Source organism: Tauraco erythrolophus, chromosome 6, assembly GCF_009769465.1.
Source record: "Tauraco erythrolophus isolate bTauEry1 chromosome 6, bTauEry1.pri, whole genome shotgun sequence".
Classification (NCBI taxonomy): domain Eukaryota; kingdom Metazoa; phylum Chordata; class Aves; order Musophagiformes; family Musophagidae; genus Tauraco; species Tauraco erythrolophus.
The window spans coordinates 56,468,684-56,487,748 of NC_141470.1; the positions used below are offsets into that span (position 1 = coordinate 56,468,684).

At 42.6% G+C, this 19,065-nt stretch overlaps 1 protein-coding gene across 3 annotated transcripts; it reads right to left on the reverse strand.

The window, feature by feature from the left end:
* Window positions 1–409: 409 nt before the first annotated feature.
* On the reverse strand, window positions 410–16,050 carry DDX24 (DEAD-box helicase 24). Of its 3 annotated transcripts, none has more exons than XM_086613066.1 (9): window positions 16,004–16,050; window positions 14,860–15,603; window positions 11,338–11,715; window positions 10,429–10,582; window positions 9,509–10,024; window positions 7,277–7,352; window positions 6,487–6,675; window positions 3,246–3,375; window positions 410–1,481 (listed from the first exon to the last, which is right to left on the reverse strand). In XM_086613066.1, exons 2-9 carry the CDS (start codon window positions 15,584–15,586, stop codon window positions 1,246–1,248), a joined length of 2,406 nt encoding a protein of 801 aa, XP_086469192.1. In that variant the 5' UTR covers window positions 15,587–15,603; window positions 16,004–16,050; the 3' UTR covers window positions 410–1,245. The 3 variants fall into 3 exon arrangements, with proteins under 3 accessions (XP_086469192.1, XP_086469193.1, XP_086469194.1); XM_086613067.1 differs by having other exon boundaries at window positions 410–1,477; window positions 3,242–3,375; XM_086613068.1 differs by lacking the exons at window positions 410–1,481; window positions 3,246–3,375 and adding an exon at window positions 5,824–5,944.
* Between the last annotated feature and the right edge of the window lie 3,015 nt (window positions 16,051–19,065).

Consider the following 19,065-nt stretch of genomic DNA (forward strand, 5'->3'; position numbering starts at 1 on the left):
ATGAAAGAGTTTGCTATTCTCACATAAGCAGCAAGTGGTTGGAGGGGGCACAACTCCACAGACAAATTTCTTTTTGACTAGCTGAGTAAACTGATGCCTCCTATATGACAGTGACACTGGCTCTATACTATCTGAGACACAAAAACTCAGCCGGATCTAGAACTGGCAGGCAAAGGTTCCCTGTTCTCCCACCAACACAGATCCCACTTCTACGTCTTACCTTTTGGGTGTTTTTCCCCTCTCCTTGCCCTCTAAGTGCAAAGGGCATCAGCTATGAGCAATTTAGAAATCTCACATGAGTGTAAACAGACACAGGCTTTGGGTTTTATAGCAGATATAATTTAAAAAAAACTCAAAATATATTTTTCTGATATATTTTTTAAAATACATTAAAAATTATTTGCTCAGGTCAGGTTAAAATGATTTAAAAGCATAATTATCAGGAAGCACTCTTCAAAAGTGACATTTCACACCATCATCTTTTCAATTAAAGGAAAGGTCATGGTTCTAACATGTTTTCAAATACAGACTTAACTACAAATATTAATTAATAAAACACTGAGTAGCAACATTTATTCCTCAAAAATCTACATATCTCCCAAGGTCAGTCCTGGCCCATTGCCACCTTGAATTTTTTTGCACATTCTAAAACATATTAAGACAGAACTAAGGCAATTAGATCTAGTAGAGAACAGAACAGAGAAATATTATCAGAGGAGAAAGAAAATTGGGAGATATCCATAACCAGAATTGTAGACTTGCTGGTAACACTACCACTATCTGCTGCCTCACTGGCTGCAATAAAAGTCAAACCTCCCATTACCACTGCTCAGATTGTATTCAGACTGTATACAGCCCACCTTCCCCTGTCCTTTAAGGGCATTAAAATTCAAATCAAGTTTCATCATTAGAGTATGCCCACTGTGAATTTTACCCAGTAACTTTTACCCATCTCACAAAAAGGAGTAACAAACAGAACTATTTCAAAACTAACTTCTATTAATACAGAGAGTAAGAAAAAGTAAGAACGTCAGAAAAAAAGACCCAAGACAAGATTCAACAGTAACTAACCACATTATTAACAGAGCCCTTTAAATCAACATTTTGCTTTGTGCCTGCACAGCCAAGACACAGGCAACATCCTCTGATACTACGTGTCTTCTAGCTGAGTTCCTCCATAAGCACTAACAGCCTTGATAAGGATTGTCCTTGATGCTGTCACACCGAGTGATCTTGCTCAGTTATCTAATTTAATTTTATTGATTTCTTCTTCTTGGCTTGTTGTTTGGACACGGTACCCAGAGCAGATTCTGAAATGCCCACTGATGTCTGAGGCAGAAGTAGTTTTCCAGATTGTGTTGGGTACTTGGTTTTCATAAGGACTTTAAACAGTGGCTGAGACAACATATGTTTTAGTTGTTTTTTCATCCCCTTCAGCATCTTTTGCTTCTGGCTTTCTTCTTGCTCACTAGCTTTTCTTCCTTGGGGTAGAAATCAAAGATACAAAATGTTACAACAAGAGAAGAACTTGCACTGGCCTCTTTCACCAGGCTTTCGTAGTCCTAGGGACAGACGCTAATCTCATCTTTCTCTCTCTAACAAGGTCACTCAACTCTCATATAGTCTTCCAGTCATCTGTGACACTTTCAGATCACCCAAGCTGTCCACAAGATAACAAGATCAAGAAGAATCCTGACTACAAGTAACTATAACCCAGGTATCATTCTGCTAAATCATTCAGTTGGCTCTCAACCCAGAACAGACTTGGGAACAAAAGGAAAGGGGGCCCAGAAGGTAAGGTGTTAACCTAGGGCTTCTAGCTCAGGCAGAAGCTTCTTCTGTGTATTTAATTACCTTATGCATGTCTCATTTCAGCACCTGTAAAACAGGAACCCCTTTCTTCCTTATATGTAAAAATCAATGAGGTGCTCGCTCAGATTTAATAACATAGGAGAAAGCAGGGCATAGAAGAGTCTGGAGATTGTTAATATGGTCAGGGGCCTGAACTGGAGAGAATAAAGGAAATCAAGGTTGCTGTAATGTAAATTGAAAGGATATTACTAAATCCTTCATAACAGTGTAAGAGGCATTTCATTTACGGGAGAAATGACTTGAGATTTTAATTGGTCTCCAACAAGCTATGGAGAAATCAGAGACTGAACACATTTTAAAGTACAAATCTGGCAATTACAAAGAGCTTCACTCCAAAGCCACAACTTACTTGGACTGGATGTGCTGTTTTGAATCTCATTTCAAAGCACAGCATACTCAGATTATGTCAAAACAAGACAGCAGAGTGCTAATTATCTGAGAGCGCTCCTGAACAGTTTGGACAGAGACGATTAGTACTTGCTTGCCAAGTGGGTGAGAACAAGCTAGTCAAGCCATGAATAAAGGAAAGAAAAAATTAATCCGAACATGCTGCAAAATTAAAGCATCTGCATATTTAGCAGCTAACAGGTTAGAGACAGCTTAACCTGAAGTGACCCAGGCAGCACCTCTATTCAGCACGCCTCAAAAAACATTAGGAAGGAAATCTTACTGTCACCTGAAATTTGAACACAATGTGGCACTTGACAGTGCATCTAAGCAGTGTAAAGCCTCATGGCACTGAACTAACAGGCACCTGCAGTTGCACAGCCCTACGTGTTCTCTCAAGCACAGCCTGCAGAACATTTAATTTTAAAAATGTAAGAAATTCTTTACTTCTAACACACCACCAAAAACCTCGGCAACTTGAATATAAGTATTGGACGTTTAGCCCACACAACACAACCTACATAAGGCTCACATAATTTTTGGTGTTTGCTAGTGTTTCCTGGGTGTTCCCACACAGAGCTGTCACGCTCCTGTCCTGCTGCCTGCCTACAGGGGGGTGGGAGAGATAAGCAGAAGTGAAGACACAGCTTTTTCTTCAACAGAGGGGACAAGACTCAAGCAGGACATACTGAGCTGTTAGATTACCCTAAAATGTTTGCCAGAAGCTAAACATTTCTTGTTCTACAACATGTAGATTTGTCTGCAACTTGCCAGAATTATCACACCTCACTGCCTCAGCTCCAGCACTATCTTCTGCACAATCATCTTGAAAACACCGGCAATACCACGTACTAAGTAATGACACTCCTTTCCTTCCCCTTCTGCCCTGCAGGTTTTAAGAGTTCCTCTGCCATGGTGGGGCTTCTTCTGGACAGCAGTACAATGGGAACAAATCAGCATCCACATAAACAAGAATTTCTACTTGCCCATAAACATGTCATCATCAAGATCAATCTCAAGAGCCTCTGCAGCTTGCTGGAGCCAGGAGTTGTGTTGCTTTGCCCGACTGTTGAAAAATTCTGCCTTCTCAATCTGCCGTGCCAAATTCATCCGTTCCTGCAACACAAGTACATTTTAGACATTATGATCATGTTTAAATGTGGGGCACTTAAGCAGAATCAGAGAGCATGCATTACAATGCAATTGAGGTGCAGAGACATTTTTGTTCCCTACTGTTGTCCCAGCAGATGCCCCATGTAACAAAGATGTCATCATTTACTTAAATGTTTTCCTTCTTCAGATCCATGACAGAATCTGACTTCTAAAACGTCTCAACTACTAAACATGCCTGAACGTTAACTCCTCATTCTTTAAACAAATAATTTCAAACACTTCATAGACATACAGGACAAATCACGATTTAGATACCAATCAGTTCTAAGTTACGTATTTACATAGTACAACTGGATCTTAAAGTTACTAGTCTCAGCAATAATGGGCAGCTGCTACCTTCATCCCACTCTGAAGGAGTAAACTTTTGCAAGCCAAATTGAAGGAGCTACTCATGTTTTCAGAAATGCACCTGATCTCATTTAGGCACAGGACAAAATGTCCTGTCCTTCTTCCCAGCTGCACACAGGTGGAACAAAGATGTCCAGCAAACCTACTCTGACCTGCAGCCTTCCAGCTGGGCCAAGCTGTCAAATACCTAATTCATTATGGAAAGAAAATCTGCACTGACAGTAAACAATAATGAACCCAGCAGCAAGTTCTGCCGTTTGGAATGTGCCTGCGGTTGCACAAAAGAAACTCTGTGCAGGACACCCTGACCACCACAAGGGAATACTCTGGTGCTACACAGTAACGGCAGCAGCCTGATCTGCCAGGATAATTAAATGCAGAAAGAGAGGAAATTAAACTTGCAGTTGACTAATAAGAAGTCAGCCACTTCTCCTTAAGATTATTACAAGAAATTTTAAATAGCTTTTCCATCTTTGTAAAACTCAAGTCCTCCTTTGGGGTCTCACCTCTGCTCTGGTTCACCAATTCTATTCCTCTCAAGTGTGAAATACCTTCAGACTTTTCCTGAACTTGAACAAAGGCATGTAGAACAAGGGAAGGAGCACACCAAAGGGACAGACATAAAAAAGCAGCAGCACTGTTAGTCCCAGCTACAATGGCTTTGTGATTAAGCCCAGGGCAAAGCGTAAATGAGACCTGACCACACGAAGGGCCTAGGAGGCTGGAGTCCTGTAATTATAATTACAAAGACATCTTTTCTGGGGAGAGGAGCACTATTATGAATAGGAGAGAACATCATGAGACGGTGGTAGGAAAATTTAAGTGTTGAAACAATATTTATTTGCCCATTAATTGACAGAGCATGATAAGAGCCAAGAATTACTAATCAAGAAACACAGAAAATACCTCTGAAGAAACACTAAAACCAACAGATTTCTTTTAGTAACCAGAAACATTTGGCAGGTGGAGGGGGACGGGGAAGAAAAAAATAATCAAAATCTCTTTCTCACTACTAAAAGGAGAAAAATTAGTCTGTGGAAGCATTTATTTGATTTTCTTCCTCTTTCAGAAAGCTGCATCTCCTGCAAAATTCACGCTACACACCCCATTTACAGCAAACCTGTGCTTTGAAACTTGCGGACATTATTTGCAAGGTGAGGATACTGCTGTTGCCACTGGGGTAGACCCTGGGCTCAGTCCAAGTCAAGCATGAACCAGAATAACTTAGGGAAGATATCTGTTACATTATCTGACTGCTTGCAATTTTTCTTCTGTTCTCAATGACTGTGCAATACTCGGACACTCCAACTCCAGCTGGATTCCTTTCAAATGCAGTATTTAAATATGTCCCATTTGTACATGGCTGATGTCACCCAAACTGTTAAGAGAATGCTGAGACATGAAATGGCCTCTTAAGAAGCAGAAAATCTGTAGTGACTAGATGCTTTCTAAAATATATTGTTTTGTAAATCCTAAACATTGTCTATCTTGAGAGTTAGTGAATGACTGAATTCTCCTTAAAACAGGCAATAACCTAGAAAAACGAAGCATACCTGGTTTGACAGGGTTCAGTGGCAGCTGTGGCCTCAGAGTGTAGGAACTTTTAGAAAAGAAGACAACTCATTATTTCAACTGAGAAGAGGCAGATGAAGACCACTGAAGATCCCTGGACCTGCTACTATTCTCTAGTCTGTTTGTAACACAAGAGGCTTTAAACCATGTACTTAACAGAGCCATCCCAGCTCCCCAGCCACAGAACATACTCGCTTCCCTGTACTGTTTTTGGGAATCTAGTCATGAGAAGCTCTATATAACAACATGCAAGAAAAATGTAAGTGATGTTTATGTTTGAACACCTTTCTTAGGCCAGTTATTGAGGAGAAATCACAAATACCACTTTGGGGGTGCTGGTTGATGAGAAGCTCAACATGAGCCGGCAATGTGTGCTGGCAGCCCAGAAAGCCAACCGTGTCCTGGGCTGCATCAAAAGAAGCGTGGCCAGCAGGTCGAGGGAAGTGATTCTGCCCCTCTGCTCTGCTCTCGTGAGACCCCACCCGGAATACTGCATTCAGCTCTGGACTCCTCAACACAAGAAGGACATAGAGCTGCTGGAGCGAGTCCAGAGGAGGGCCACGAAGATGATCCAAGGGCTGGCACACCTCTCCTGTGAAAACAGGTTGAGAGATTTGGGGCTGTTCAGCCTGGAGAAGAGAAGGCTCCGGGGTGATCTTACTTAAAGGGGGCCTACAGGAAAGCTGGAGAGGGACTTTTTACAAGAATATACAGTGATAAGACAAGGGGCAATGATTTTAAACTGAAAGAGGGTAGATTTAGATTAGATATAAGGAAGAAATTTTTCACTCAGAGGGTGGTGAGGCACTGGAACAGGTTGCCCAGAGAAGTTGTGGATGCCTCATCCCTGGAAGTGTTCAAGGCCAGGTTGGATGAGGCTTTGGGCAACCTGGTCTAGAGGAAGGTGTCCCTGCCCATGGCAGGGAGGCTGGAACTAGATGATCTTTGAGGTCCCTTCCAACCCTAACCATTCTATGATTCTATGAAAAAAAGATAAAATTGTGATTAAATTCGTTTTCAAATCCATGTCCTGAAAAGTAAATTTCATGTGAAACATGGAAAGAACATGATGGGTAATGCAGTAATATAAGTAAGCAAGCAGGTATTCATGCTGCAAAGAGGTTGTTTCTTTACCTTAATAGAAGTCATGCACTTGTTTTCGACTGGGAAAAATGGCAGCTCTTCACTCTTCTCCAAAGTTTTATAAATTTTCCTAAAATTGATCAAGTCATCAGGGCCAATCAGCAATAGGCTGAGGCCTTCATTGGCAGCTCGGGCTGTTCTGCCGCTTCTGTGCACGTACAACTCAGAAGTTCGAGGGACCTGCAAATATTCAGAAAACCCATGAAGTTGGCCATGGAAAGCTAGCAGCAGCCTGTCATGCTTTGGCCAAGAGGCTTCCCAAAAATATTATTTTTTATATACACATTGTTCATTGCATATAACACAGCTGAAGGCAAAGTAAAAATGTATGGAGAAACTTCTTGTTCTCTGGTCCAATATTCTTCATTGCATAATCTTTTTTGAGTTTCTCCTAATTTCTGACCCTCTGCCATTTCATTTGCAAAGCAGGAAAAAATTGTATGTGTCCTCAGAAAAGGACAGTTATAGGACTGAATCATGTGACAACTTTGGATATAAAAGTTAAGCAAAAATCAAAAAGAAACGTATCTATTATGTCATTTCTCATATATAATCACACGTTCAGTAAGTGGGACCTACCACAGTCAGTCACTGCAGCAACGAAATTCTTAAGTACAAAACACTACAGGACAGTTACATTAATAATCAGTAAATCTCTATACTCAGGACTACACTATACACAGGACTGAGAATCACAGCTTCATAGTGTTCAGGGTCTGGATCAGCAAAAGCCTATTTCAAAACCAAAACAGTAAAAGCAAAAACATTAAAAATATTTCACCTGGTAGTGGATGACATGCTGCACGTTGGGAATATCAAGACCACGAGCTGCAACATCTGTTGTCAGGAGGACACAGCTGAGAAAATGATAACATTTAATGAACATTAAATTGAAGAGTAAACCATCTGCCAAGGAACATGGAATACAGCGACCTAGAATTCTACCACAGCAATTTAAGGAACAGATTTGTACTACGTCATTTGCTGGAAATATGCTATTTGTTTGCCCTTACAGAAAACGATACCCAGTATTACATCAGAGGCAGTATTGAAACAGCAATTTTTAAATTAAAGAAAAAAATGCAAATGTTACCTTCAGCAGGTCTATTCTGTTTCCAATAAAAAAATTCACTATGTCGCTGGATCCTGTTTTCCTATGCTTTTATTCTCTCCCAATTCACAGGAATGCTAACACAAACCGCTATTCAATGACCTAATCCAACCACTTGGCAGGAGGGTATGCTCCCCTTCATTACATTTCTCAGTGCTCTGCCCAGGCTGGTTTTAAAAATATCTTTAGCTTGATATGATCATACCATTAAAAACACAGTTGATCTTCTGGAAGGACAGAAAGGTTGTTACAAGTTTCACCAGCTAAGAAAAATCATATTCTTAACATGATAAATTTAATTAACAGCTTTTTGGAGCTGAAATATCTTCTACTAATTTGCACTCAAATAAGTTCTCTCAGTAAATGAAAAGCTAGAAATATAAAGGAGAGAGATTCCGTTCTGACAATTAGTATTTCTCCTCACCCATAGAAATGAAGAACTACCCAAAAAAGTCATTATTTTATATAAACAGTCTATTTCAGAGATTAAAGTCTCCCTAGGGTATGGAACAATTAGTTTTTAAAAAATCTCCCAGCAACTGAAGCTTGTTACTTGTAGGTAGCTGGAATTCGTTAAGATTTTATGGCATCTGACTGCATACTCTGTTGCTACAGGATCAAAGCAGAAATAAGCAGAGAAAATTCTACAGCTTGCAATCTGCAGGAGGCCGTGATAGACGGTCTCACAGATTTCTTCTTGCCTTGAAAACCTGCAGTAACTGAAAATGCTCTGTCTGGTCTAGGCCAATGCTACTGATCCTACATTTTGCCAGGGAATATTGAAGATCTATCACAGCAATTCAACCTGTGTTCTCCCTGCCCGAGTCCTATTACCAAGGTACAAATTCCCACACAGTCGGACAGCACATGGCACTTCACAGCAGGACTTAACTGTGAGGCTTCTGGATTGTGGAAATACTGACACCACCAACCTCCTCCAAAACCAGTAGGAAACAATAATTCTTAAAATGGCAGGAGAGGCCTGCCTGGGTAAACCTGACTGCCCACTGCTGCTGAAAGCACCACTGCCCTTTCTCTTTTGCATTGCTCTAGGATACCTTGACCCTCGGGAAGTTAATTCATCCAACTAAACCCACAAAACCCCAACCCAGCAAAAAGTGATTAGTTTTCTGATGGCTTAGTGAGATGAACCAACTTACAGAAGGATCAAATGAGCTGCAGAGCCACGGCACAGGGGCAGAGGGGTGTGCAGGATGGTTATAAAAGGAAATGGCTGAAAACAGGCCAAGTGACAGCTCCCTCAGCAGCAATGAGCTGCCAGGCCACAGGATAATTCAGGCTCCAAGGGACCTCAGGTGGTCCCTGGTCCAACCTCGTCCTCAAAGCAGGATTAGCTATAAGGTTGGACCATGTTGCTCAGGGCTTTATTCAACTGAGCCTTGAAAATCTCTAAGAACGAGTAGCCTATTCCAACATCTGACTGTCCCCACAGAGAAAAAGCTCTTTCTTACATTCATCCTGAATCTCTCATTTCAACTTGCACCTGTTATCCCTCATCCACCTGCCACACACCACTGTGAAAAGCCTGGCTCCATCTTCTCCATAACCTTCTTTTAAGATATTGGAGGGCTGCTATCAGGTCCCCAAAAAGTCTTTTTCCCAGGTGATATAAACCCAGTGCCCTCAGCCTCTCCCCTTGCAGTGCAAGTGCTTCTTGATCATCTTGGTGGCCTTCTACTAAACTTGCTTCAGCTCATCACCTCAACCATCCTATGAAACCTCATCCTTAATCCTTAGCAACTTGGGCTCATGAACAGGGGACTTGCATCCCCAACTAACGCCCCCAAACTGCTCTTACTTTAAGAGCTGCTGCTGCTTCTCCCCACTACCCTCTACACAATTTCTTTTCTTCTCTCCTAGGAAGGAGAAAAATCAACTCACCTCTCTCGCTCAGCAAACCTTTCAAGGTTTTTTAGCCTTTGCTTTTGGTGCATGTTGGCATGCAAAGGAAGAGGATCGCAATTTAAGATTGTGAGGAGAGAACTGAGGCGTTTTACACAGTCTATGCTGTTTGCAAAGACCATGGTTCTTCCTGGATACTGGAGAAGAAAGTAATAGAGATAATAGTCCTTCTCGTTTGTATTACAGTGGATTCTGGTTTCTGTCAGAGTCTCAACAGTAGCCTCTTTCCTGGTTAAGTCTATCACTTTGGGTTTGCCCCTTATTCCTACTTTTTCCATTAACAATTCTAGTTTGGTCTTCTTGTCCATCTTTTTAGCGTTCTTTTTCTGTAAAACTCTTGTGGGAGTCTGATGGACTAAAGTCAAAGTGGCAGAAAAAACAAAAGTCTGTCGTTGAGGGTTATACTGTGAATCATTTAAAATTTCCAGCAACTTAGTCAGCTCTAAGAAGTGACCTTTCTCGACCATTCGGTCTGCTTCATCAATCACAAGGCACCTGTCAAATAGAAAACACACAGTAAAAATACGCTCGTGCAGATCTGATAAACTGATAAACTAAACGAATCTGACACACTTCAAAAGAACTTCTCCTGCTAAACACAGAAGGGAAGTTTTGCATGTAAAACTCAAAGGCATACCAGGTATGCTGGGATAGCTACAGCAGCTTTCCAGGTTTCTTTCAGAAAAATCAGGTCTCTAAAGGAAAAACGAGGTTTTTGCTGCTGGCTTTACTTGACATTTCCTTCCATTGATATAACCACCATGCATTTCAATAAAACACTCCGGCAAAGAAGTAAGAGATCTTACACAGTCTAAATTATTTAATCAGTTAGTAAGCATGACCAGTATGCAGTGACGCCCAGTTCAGTATCCAGCAGTTAGTCTCAAAGGCACCTTTACCTGAGCTGCCGAAGATTTGAAAGATGCGGGTGCCTCTCTTTAACTAACTCCCACAGACGGCCTGGTGTTGCAATTACGATTTCTGGCTTTCGATTCAGTACACGTTCTTGCTTCTGTGCAGCCATGCCTCCAACTAGAATTGCAGTTTTAATGCCTAAAACACATAAATAACATTTTTCATCTTGCTAATTTATCACTGAATGTCTTTACATACATCCACTCAAAGAAGTATTTTTAAAAGTCTATACCACAAATTTCAGCGAACATTTTGGCCAAGAAACTTCAGAAGTTTTATACAACACCGGACACACAGCAATGCCCTCAATTTTACAGAACTATCCTCATTATAGTCAGATGCCAAAAATAAAGTAGTCTTTCTTTTAGTGCACCTGTCTTCCAACTGCAGGAAGAATCACATGTGTCCTCCATAGCTGTTAGCTTTTTTTACCCATACTTCAGAATTTAGCATCATAGAATCATAGAATGGTTAGGGCTGGAAGGGACCTTCAAAGGTCATCTAGCACAACCCCCCTGCAAGGAACAGGGATATCTCCAACTAGATCAGGTTCCTCAGGGCCTCTTCCAACCTGGCCTTGAACGTCCAGGACAAAGTTAGCTGTGGCTGGATATCTAGTACCACTTCTGTGTTGCCAAAGCATGAGTCAATAGCTATTTGAAGGAAGAAACATTTTAAAGCAAAATATCCCACATTAACTGTTTACTTCCACATGCATCTCATCGAAGAATCTTAATGCATTTCTCAAATATTAGTGACTACAAACCATAGCCCTTCAAAAGCCACCCCGATTTTATGATGTGGAGGAAACTGTGGCACGCATTCTGTCTCAACACCAATGCCACGGTCCAAACCCAGCGTAATCTGGGACATGGCCCATGGGGTCTACATACCTGTAAATTTTGCAGCTGCATCAATGTGGTGTTTTACTTGTACAGCTAATTCTCTTGTGGGAGTAAGGACCAGCCCTAAAAGAGGTCTCTTTTTATGGGAGACAATAGTATGTGTCTCATTGCCAGAATAAAATTCAAAATTTTCCACCACCTTCACACAGCCTGCTGTGAAAGATGCATCATCTTCATCGCCACTGTCTTCAACCTGCTGATGGGTTAGTTTTTCTGCTTCATCCTCATTTTCCCATCTTGTTTCATCATGATGCTGATGGGACTCTTTAGAAACACTATCATCTCTGGTTGTTGAGCTATTTGATTTTTGCCACTGCAGCACAGAGTGAATCATTGGAATTGCAAATGCAAGTGTTTTGCCGCTTCCTAAAAAAAAAAAGAATAATAATACAGACTGAAAAGTTATTTACTTGAAAAGATGAGAAAAGCAACAGCCAATCACACATTGTTCTTAAAACATACAGTTGCAAAAGACACAAACTCAGGATCTTTGGAAGACCAGAAACTTGCGGCAATAGCATCTTTTCCTCTGTTCCCTTTGTACATCTCCTTGAGGTCACCAATAGCATATTTCCTGGGGAACAGGTATTTTTCCAATCTCTAGCAGGTCAGGCAGATTCATTTGTTCTGAAAGAGGTTTTTAAAAGCTGCAGTTGCAGCCAAGATATTTTTAAAGAACTGTATGCCCGTAAGGAGAATACCATGCCCTAATTGACAGTTCTGATCAATGTTCTCCAAATAAAGGAATAGCAAACGAGGCCAAGGACAAACTGGAACGTACTTGAAGGATTCGCTTCCATCTTCATTTTACAGTACTGTGTTCACGACTTTCTAAGAAACTGTATTTCGAAACACTCCACTGTCTGATTTCCTCATCTATCACCAGCTTTGTGTTATTTTTATAACCAAAACACACAAATCTGATTTAGAATCATAGAATCGTCTGGTTGGAAGAGACCTTCAAGATCATTGAGATAATCCACTTTGGAGAGAAGGGGGTTGTCAAATACAAAAATGCTTCCCTAGCTTTAATTTCAGGGGTTCACTGTACCAAACCGCAAGTCACATCTGGATCTGCCACATATTCCCTTCTGAACTGTCTGTCACTAATAAATGTGTTACAAGAAGCCTAGTAGAACATCCACCCCAGTTAAGGTTCTCATAAATACCAGTTCATTGACCACAAAAGCACCATCCAGAGCACAAGAGACTATTACACCATTCCTGTACTAGGCTGCTGCTGGGAAGCAGTCCTCTGGAAACCTCATCTCAATACCTTGAGCATCATTTGTCTGTATCACAAACCCATGCTAGTTTGCCAAATTCAGCAACACAAAATTTTGCCTATTTAGGGAAGAACCTTAATATCTATTAGCTAATAAACAGCTAAGCCCAGTATCCTGACCAATACTGCTGCAAAGTTTCCTCATATCCACTTCCCTACCTTTCTGCACGTCTAGGAGGTCTCTTCTGTCTTGTGCACTTGAAGCAGAAAATGTTTACAATCTGCATTTGCAGAGCACTTATACAATAAGATTCTGCACTACCAAAACATCTGTTTTTAAGGTGAAGAACACCGCTGATCTTGAATTAAACGTAATGCAATTTGGCTGGTGCAAATGTCAGTACTGCACCCAGCTAGATTATGGCTGTGACAATCAGGACAATTCTGCAGGCACTAGATTCACCCCCAAATTAAAGAAATAATCACCTCAGAGAACACGTTATCTTCACAACACACAGATCACATACCATAGCAAGGCCTGAAAAACCAGAAGAAAAGTATATTTTGCTACCTCCAGATACTACAGCTCAAGCTAATTCATGCTCTTTTAAATGGTTTTAGCCTGTAAGATTCTACAGAGATAAAATTCGGTTCCTTAACCAAGAACTTCACTAGTTCTACATGGTAATAGACAGAACTGTTTAAATCCACTGCAAACAAAAACAAACCTTGATGTTCCTTGCATTTGATCTCCCCAGGAATCTACTGCCATTATCAAAACCTTGCCATTCTCCCCTATGTTGCTACCAGAAAGGGAAGATGAATAGTTGTTTCACCTGTCACTTTCCTCCCTCAGGCCCAATGCTAAGGGAAGCTGTAGGATGTAGAAAAAAAGAACTGGAGAGTTTCAGCCTCTGCCAGTTGCAGCACTTCCTAAGAGACAATTGTCCACATCTTCTCTCAAGTTTCTGCAGGAACATCGATGACCCACTGAGTTCTCTGAAGAGAACCTGGCTTTCTTTCATGAAAGAAGAAAATAAATGAGCAAAACACAGTCCTACTACCTCAGAGTTATACAAAATTGGACAGCAACAACACAACCTGCCACCAACTGTGCTTTCCATTCTGCAGCTAGAGAGAGATTTGCCTTCCAGCACTGCCAAAATGGTACTTTTTTTCAGCACAAAAACACCACTTAAATTTTCAGTTCCATTTTCAAAAACACTCCCTGCAGGGTTTTCTAATCTTATTAAAGCTAATAGCACCAGGCTGGCTTCTAATTAAAATAAAAATGCAAATGACTGCATATCTTATTTGTTACTATACCTTCATGTTCAAGAGCCGTAAATGGCTTTACAAGACGAGTAGTGAGATAAGGCAACCGGAACAGATGAAAAGAATGCAAAGGAGGCCTTTAAACCAATGCAGCTTCCAGTTGTGCTTCCTAGGTTTAGTTTTTATGTGGAAAAAATGTTGCACTGCTAAAGAAGACAAAACTTCAAAGGTATGAGCAGCAAAAAAAGTTAGAGGGAAAGTGATGCGCTGAGAATTCACAGCATTGTTTAAGTAAAAAAGCAGCTGTAACAAATCTCACAAAGGCCAGCAACACTCAAAGACGAAGGCATGAGCCGATCACAAGCTGGGCAAGAGACAGTACCTCTCCAGTTAACAGATCAAGGTAATACTTCACGCACAAGCAGTGAAAAGGGCTGGTAACAACGTACAGGCCAAGCCCAGAGACAGGGCAGAGGTTGGTTGTGTTTTGCTCTGATAAAGGCCTGGGCCAACCTCACAATGCCTAACACTGTGCCTAGTGTTTATTTATCGCTCCAAGTAAACACTGAATCATCTTTGGAGGAACCTAGTTCTCCGCTTCGCCTTGTCTTGGGGACATCCACAGAAGTCAGGCTGTCGGAACATGACTCTGTTTCACTAATTCTGCCCTTTGCAGTGGGCAAAGGCATCTTACAGTTCCCAAAATAGGAAACAATTTGAGAAACAACAGAAAACGAGACTTTTGTCAAAAGCATAAAAACTCATTGAGATTTCAAAGCTTCACACACTGTACTTTGCAAAAACGGACACGTCCTGTGTTTGTACGTTACAAAGTTTTGCTACTTCACAACGAATCGTTACTAATACATTGCATATGCAGAAGACACAAGCTCTTCTCTGACACATAAATGCTTCTTCTGCTACATATAAACACTTCTAACTTGCAGCTGCATTCAGAGAGGGCAGATGGGAAGCTCCCAGCATATACAACCAGTTTAGCAGATTCGTACCTGTTTCCGCAGCACCAAGAACATCCATATTATCCCGGATGGCAGAAGGCAAGGCTAAGGCTTGAATAGGAGTTGGAGCACTAAACCCCAGGTAGCTCAAGGCCCGCAACACTGGTTCAGGTACAAACAGGTCTTTCCAAGCAGACACATCAGCTTTGTGATCAGTTGAGGCAGATAAAACTTCTGTTGTCCAATTTTTAACTTTTTTAGAAGCAGTTACTGATGGAGGAGCTTCTTGAGCTTGAGAAGCCTTATTTTTAGCTACCTTCTTTTTCTTTGGAGCATCTTTTGTGCTTGAAACACTCTCAGCCACATGTTCATGGTCCTCACAATTTGCCGCTTTGATTATTTCATCACACTTTGCCTCTTTATCAACCAACAGATCAATTTCTGTTGCATTAGGATCACTGCTTTTATCTGTTCTGCTTTTCAAATCTTGGTTTTTCTTTTTCTTTTTCTTTTTGGGAGGGACGACAGCTTCTTCTTCCTCCTCATTGCCTCCTTCTGAGACACTCTCAGCCTTTCTCTTCTCTTTTACTTTCCCTACTTTGGAAGAACTTACTAGTTTGTACTCTGTAAGCTCCTCCAAACACACTATATCTCCAAAATCCTCATCAGCAAATAGGTTGGGGTCGATTTGCACAGTTTTCCATTTTCCGGTTACTTTAATGCCTTTTTGTTTCAATTTAAAGGAAGATCCAAATCTCCCTCCTTTTTTGGTCTTCATCTTGACCTGAAAAGAAACTGGGGGATAAAAAACCAGGGCATCAGATCAAAACAATGAGAATCACACAGACGGTATTCAAACACACGGGAACGCAAGGCATAATTCTTTCCCTTCGGAGGAAATAACACGAACGGCCTCAAACATAACTACAGCAGGCCAGGCCTACAGCCGCGCTCCCTGGAACAGCTCCGGGGGTTTATTCCGGGGGTTTAATTTTTTTAGTCGATTTATTCCGACTAAAATCGCCGGAATAAATCCCCGTAGGCCGCGAAGCGCTCCCGCCCCTGCCTCCCCGGGGTACCACCCGCCAAAGGCCCGGCATGGCCCGGCCCGGCATCCGCTGCCGCAGGGGAGCTGCGGGCACCTGCTGGGACCCGCGGGGGGCCCCGCCGGCGCGCGGCCCTCCCCGACCCTCACCGCTCTCCGCAGACCCTGCACCGACCGGAACAGCGCGCGACCGCCGAGCCCCGGCAGCCGCTACCGCCGCAGCACGCCTCGTGCGCCTCCGGGCGCCGCCATTGCGGCGTGACGTCGCTGCCCCGCGCCCGCGAGCGGGTCGGCGGGCGGAGGCGCCGTGCGCACGCGCCCCCGCGGGGGCGGGGCGGGGCGGGGCGGAGCGTGTCCGCGGTGCGGCGGAGGCGGCGGGCTGGGCCCGGGGCTTGTGCCGGTTCTCCTTCTTCCTTGTGCGCGTCCCGGTGGCTGCCCTTTCTCCGCGGGCTGTGCGGGGTGGGCAGCCGGCCCTGCGGAGCGAGGGGCTCGGGCAGGCGTCTGCGGTAACGGCCGCGTTTTGCGCGCCGCTCCCCAGGTGCGCCGCGGCTGTGACGGGAGGGTGGTGCCTCCGGGGGCACGGGGCGCCCCGGCAGCTCGGCTTGTCGCTCGCCGGGACGGCTGGCTGGGGACTTGCAGGGCGGAGGAGGGTGCTGCGAGCTGGGCCATGCCGTGCCGTGCCGTGCCGGGAGGTGCTGCGTAGCCGCAGGTGTGTGCTTTCTCCCGGCGGTGAAGCATGCAGGCTGCTCAAGGGTGAGGGTGGTTCCCAGCAAGGCCTTAGTTCAGGTGCTCTGACGTGGCCCCCGAGAGTGCTCTAGACTGCCTACGTTTGGCCGTATGATGGGCTTAAGGAGACAAGCTTTCTAACACAGAGTGATAGAATCATAGAATGGTTCAGGTTGGAAGGGACCTCAAAGACCATCTAGTTCCAAACCCCCTGCCATGGGCAGGGAAATCCTCCACTATACCAGGTTACCCAAAGCCTCATCCACCCTGGCCTTGAACACTTCCAGGGATGGGGCATCTGCAACTTCTCTAGGCAACCTGTTCCAGTGCCTCACCACCCTCTGAGTGAAAAATTTCTTCCTTATATCTAATCTAAATCTGCCCTCTTTCAGTTTAAATCCATTGCCCCTTGTCCTATCACTACATGCCCTTGTAAAAAGTCCCTCTCCAGCTTTCCCGTAGGCCCCCTTTAAGTACTGGAAGGCTGCAATAAGATCACCCCAGAGCATGTAAGCAACTAATGTGAAAGAATGAGGATATTCCCTCTTCTTTCCCATTTTTGAGTTACTGGAGAGTAACATCTGTTTGCTAGTTGTTATTGTTAACTTTTTATTGCAACCCACGTACGTTTTAAATGAAGCAAACGGCCAGCTAGCTGTGGCTTGCAGTCCCCTTGGACTGACAATGCTGATCGTGACAGGTAGTTCACCAGCATGGAAAAGGACATACCTTTTTTCCAATCAGGCCCTGCTTTTATCTTTCACAAGTACGTTTGTAGCTATGGTGCTGTTTGCATAAATAATACTAAAGTGTAGATTATACATACTGCCGCAGCCCTGACAAAGAAAGAATAGGAAAATTTGTTTACCTTCCTGCAACTGAAAATTTTCTTTCAAAGTATAATCAACGTCTTGATAGATCATTTGTGTATTATGATGTGCATAATACATCTCATTCAAGAAAGAATGCATAAAGGACCTCTTAAATTTCAACTCTAAAATTAGCAGCTAAGGTTGAATGTCATCAGTGTTGTTTATTCAATAAAAAACTCATTATTCATGCTTGCTTATGTGTTAATGTGTTCTTTATTATTCCCCGTTTAGAGAAGTACTGTGGGTAAAGTAATGCAATTTGGAGAGAAGTTGCAAATAGCTATAGAAGCAAGGATACCACTGAGGTCGCAGCATTATTTTTTTCTCCTCCAGTCTGATCAAGTGCTCTTTGCAGCTTGATCTTGGTGTAGGAAGAGGACATCATAAATTATATACTATGATAATGGAAGATTTTTGTTTCTGCTAAAGGATTGGCAAGTGCTCTGAACAGCTTCTTCTGCTATGAGACGTGGGGAAGAAAATAAAATACAGGAGGTTTCTATGTGGTGGAGACTGGGACAGTGGTTTAAGGTGCAATTACAGGAACAATTACAATTATTTTTTCTCTGTGGTATCTGCAGGTGCTTCTTGGTTCTGTGAGAAGATGGGAACCAACAGAGGGTTGTTTTCTTTCTTTTTTTTTTCATATGTGTTAAGGTCATGGGCAGAAATGAGCATATCAAATGTTTTCAAGGACAGTTTCTGTTCTAGGTAATCATCGTTAATGATCTGCCAATGCACGACAAGAGGAGTTGGTCCCAATTCATACCTTTATGTGAGCAAAGCTAAAGAGTGTTTGATGCTTTGTCCTCATGTTCTGGAAGAAATGAGTTGAAATCAGTGAAAGTCCCAGAGTTCAGGGAGCAGGGTTTTATGTGGTAGCTTTAACGCTTCAACCAGCAGACCTTATTTATGGAGTACTGAACTGCAGATAGCGATGACTGATAGTGCTAGCTCCCTGATAGGAGCTGTAACTGCATCATCATGGTCAGGTTTAATGAGGAGTCTCAGCAGTCTTCGTGCATTCCTTCATTAGAAGTATCTTTCCTTCCAGGTTGTGTAAATTCAAATTTATAAGTGACAGTTTTGCTAGTTTAAAGTTTTTCCACTCTGTCTCTTTATTTTACTGGGTATTAGCAAAAGCAAATTTGCAGAAGCAAAAGAAACTGATTACTCTCAAATTCTGATGTGGCTGACTTAATGCTGATCCTGAATAAAGAATTAGAAAAAAAAATGTGGGCAGGAGAGTTCTTAGCCGTTAATCTGTCCTTACATAGTTTCAGAGTTTGCAGCTCTGTCCTGAAAGAAAGATTTAACAGGGAAATGACTTGCCGATGAACTGTTGAATTATGCTTTTTAATGTAACTATGGAGATATTTTTACAGGGCATAGGAGTATTCTGATTTTTTCATCAAGAACCTGTTTGTGGATTCAGCTGACTTTTCTTCTTGATCAGTATTGAGATCTATATACTGTTTATGGATGAAGCGACTGAATTACAGGCGCTAAATTTTAACTTGAAAGAAGGCACGTGCCTGTTCATAATGAGTGTGGAGGTTCAGAACAGCCTTACCTACAGAGAGGTGGCAACTCTTCCCCTGCTTTGGTCTGAAA

What these genes read in the sequence shown, in the direction of transcription:
- DDX24 (XM_086613066.1), bottom strand. Translation starts at nt 15,586, where the DNA reads ATGAAGACCAAAAAAGGAGGGAGATTTGGATCTTCCTTTAAATTGAAA. An exon ending in TCTTGGTGCTGCGGAAACAG is followed by an intron (nt 11,716 to 14,859) that starts GTACGAATCTGC and finishes TTTTTTTTTTAG; the next exon opens with GAAGCGGCAAAACACTTGCA. An exon ending in AGTGCATGACTTCTATTAAG is followed by an intron (nt 3,376 to 6,486) that starts GTAAAGAAACAA and finishes CTTGTGTTGCAG; the next exon opens with GAACGGATGAATTTGGCACG.